Source organism: Limulus polyphemus, unplaced genomic scaffold (assembly GCF_000517525.1).
Source record: "Limulus polyphemus unplaced genomic scaffold, Limulus_polyphemus-2.1.2 Scaffold622, whole genome shotgun sequence".
Taxonomy (NCBI): Eukaryota; Metazoa; Arthropoda; class Merostomata; order Xiphosura; family Limulidae; genus Limulus; species Limulus polyphemus.
In genome coordinates this window covers 265,846-268,701 of record NW_013666232.1, presented here as the reverse complement: position 1 = coordinate 268,701, position 2,856 = coordinate 265,846, and the positions used below count along the sequence as shown (strand labels likewise).

Here is a 2,856-nt window from a genome sequence, read left to right as displayed (position 1 = left end):
AATTATTTCCTAATTTTTATGGTGGTTGCAAGATCGGTCAAATCTACCGAATCTATAGAGATTAATTACTGAAAATAACAGATAAAATATAAAGTTTTTTGTAAAAAACATTTGATAACTATCTGGACATTATAAAGATTTTGCATGTGAAATTTCAAAATTTTCTGATGCATAAAAGTATTTTTTATCTTAAAATGAATATTACTTTACATGATAGATAGTCAATGTGCAAAAAAGAAAAAAAAAGACATGAGAAAAACATTGCTTTATAAACCTTAAGACTTAATAAAAAAAGATTGTTATTTTGCATATTAAAGCATTGTAATGTTTACTGATAATTTGCCAAATTTCATCGCCTAATAATTTAAAAGTTATAGCATGAAAACTATAACAAGCACAAAATGGTTACAAGGTCAGTCCCAGGAAAAAAGCCCATGATGAAGGAGTTTATGCGTATCATAACTTGGTCATACATATTATATACATGGGAACCCGCTTAACAGTGTCAGTAAAGTGGTAGATAACACATGCTATCGTTACAATGTTCTATTGCTACTAGTACAGCTAACAGATTTTTAGAATGTATTTTAAATGTGTTGCTTATAATTGTAATAGTTAACTGACTTTCCATACAAATCACCATTAAGGTCTCAATTATGGCACTGAGTACAGTTTTGGTCTCCTTATCTTAAAAAGAATGACTTACTGAAAAGGGTTCTGAGGAAGGTCACTTGGATAATGTGGAGTAAGGCTAGGAGGTGACCTTATTGAAATTTGTTATGAGGACAGACATAAAAAAGGTTTAACCTTACAAAGAGCCCAAAAATTTTAAGGTTCAAGATTATCCTGTGGATCATAGGATAAATGTCTTTGTACTACATCCTGAAGACATGAGCCTGAGGACACAAGTTTAATATTTGGAAAAAGGTGGGCTAGTCTGCAGTTTTTGGTTTTGTTTTTTTTATAACAGGATAATTACCTTATGGAATGAGTTGCCATCAGCAATAGTAGGGGCCTGCCCTTACAAAATATTAAGAAGGAGCCAATGAACTCCTGTAAAATAAATGGTGGTCTTAAAATAGTTCATTTTACTATATCTTAGAGATAGGTATGCAAGAACAGCCTTGAAGAACCAGCAGACACCTTGTTTGCTCTCCATATTTTATGTTATGGTTTAATAAAACATACTAAGTACTAAAGTAATAAATGAAAAGCCATCATATCATGAACCAAAAACAATTAAACTTGTAAATCTCAGACATAGCTTACTAAGTCATATGACAAAGTAGTTTATTTTTGCTTAAAAGTTAATGCTATTACTAATTTTGCAAATTATAGTTTCTATCATCAGGGCAAGTATGCCCTTCATTCAATAGATTTTTAAAACTTGTACAGATTTTACTAACTTAACTATTGTTGTATTAAAATTAATAAAAAGACGTGTTCTGATAAAACAAATTTTCAACTCTTACAAAATTACAAGTTACTCTTGAGATAAAACACAAGATACCCAACACATCAGTACACTCGAATTTTATTAATACACCTAGATGATACAACAGTAATACTAATGCTACTACTAATATTAATAACCAAACCTGACCTACTTTAATGTTATATATCGGCTTTCATGTTTGGCCACGTTTAGAAACACTAACAGTTGCACTGACAGTCCCGATTATTCAAAACTCGATTAATTCAAAACCGCTAGTTTACTATACTTAGCCATAAACTTTGATTAAGACTAACTTGTACATGTATTACTATTAAGCTGTACGTTAGGCTTAGCACAACTTTCATCTGAAGTAAGCATAAGTTCAAGCACACTTTTCAAGTGAATAATGAACAAAACACTGTACTGTGCACTTAACTTCGAAAGAAAAATAAAAAGACACCACCAAACTAAGTTTTTAACTCTTAAACTTAAATCACCTACTTCGTCACAAAAGACAAAGAAAACTTTAGGCACAGCAAGAACACAAACATCCACTTTCTGCACGTTATTGCAGCGACGTCTATACATTCCTATCTAGGTAAACTTACGTTATTTGTACCTGATGATGACGAAATCTTATCTAAACGTTGTACATTTGTTAATGTGTTAAAATTGTAATAAAAGTTTCTTCGTTACCCATTCAAGCAATCTCTAAGTTTTATTAGCCTTAAAACAAGTTCTTTATCATCAAATTTGAAACTTTTGTTTAATATTACATCCACTTTGTGAACTTGTTAATTAAAATAATTTAGCTTACCTTATGCCTTTTACTAAAGAAACTTTCGTAAACATTCATGTAGTGCCCCCGGTTAGGTCAGCGGTAAGTTTACATACTTAACGAAAAAAGTGCAGTTAGTCTCTTGTGTAGTTCTGCACTAACACAACATTCATGTTGTAGAACAATCATTGTTTTATTATTAGTAGGCCGAACATGTCCTAATAGTTAGCGTGCCCGACTGTGAATTTGGGGGTCTATAGTTAGAGTCCTATTGCTGCAAAATCGTGCTCCACATGTTGAAATCGTGAGTTTATTATAAGAGTAATGGCCAAATCCCACATTTCGGCTACAATAACCCAAGAGTTGGTAGTGGGTGTTCCTTCCCTCTAGTCTATCAGTTAAAAATTTGGAACTGCTAGCATAAATACCCCTTGTATACATTTGCACAGATATTTGAAATAGAATAAACATGATTCGTTCATTTCTTCAAACGTCTTTTTCTTTTGTGTAGTCACCATGTTCTTTATTATCTCATTCTAGAGCACTCAGACCAGTGCTATTTGTGTTAACGCTTCACTTCACATTATGTGACTTTTTTGGCAACAATGTAAATCAGAGATGTGTTGGTCTTAAAAAGAATTGT

The 2,856-nt window shown here is 31.9% G+C and overlaps 1 protein-coding gene across 2 annotated transcripts in view; it reads right to left on the bottom strand.

Annotated features, from left to right (window-relative positions):
- The window catches only part of LOC106459522 (zinc finger CCCH domain-containing protein 18-like), a 29,709-nt gene extending 27,673 nt beyond the window's left edge, over nt 1-2,036 (bottom strand). The window contains exon 1 of one of the 2 annotated variants that reach the window (XM_013919150.2): nt 1,937-2,036. In XM_013919150.2, the coding sequence (XP_013774604.1) occupies nt 1,937-1,986 (50 nt within the window). In that variant the 5' untranslated portion in view covers nt 1,987-2,036. Of the gene's footprint in view, nt 1-1,607 lie in introns of both variants that reach the window. The other variant, XM_022386033.1, reaches the window with a different exon arrangement.
- Nucleotides 2,037-2,856: the final 820 nt, after the last annotated feature.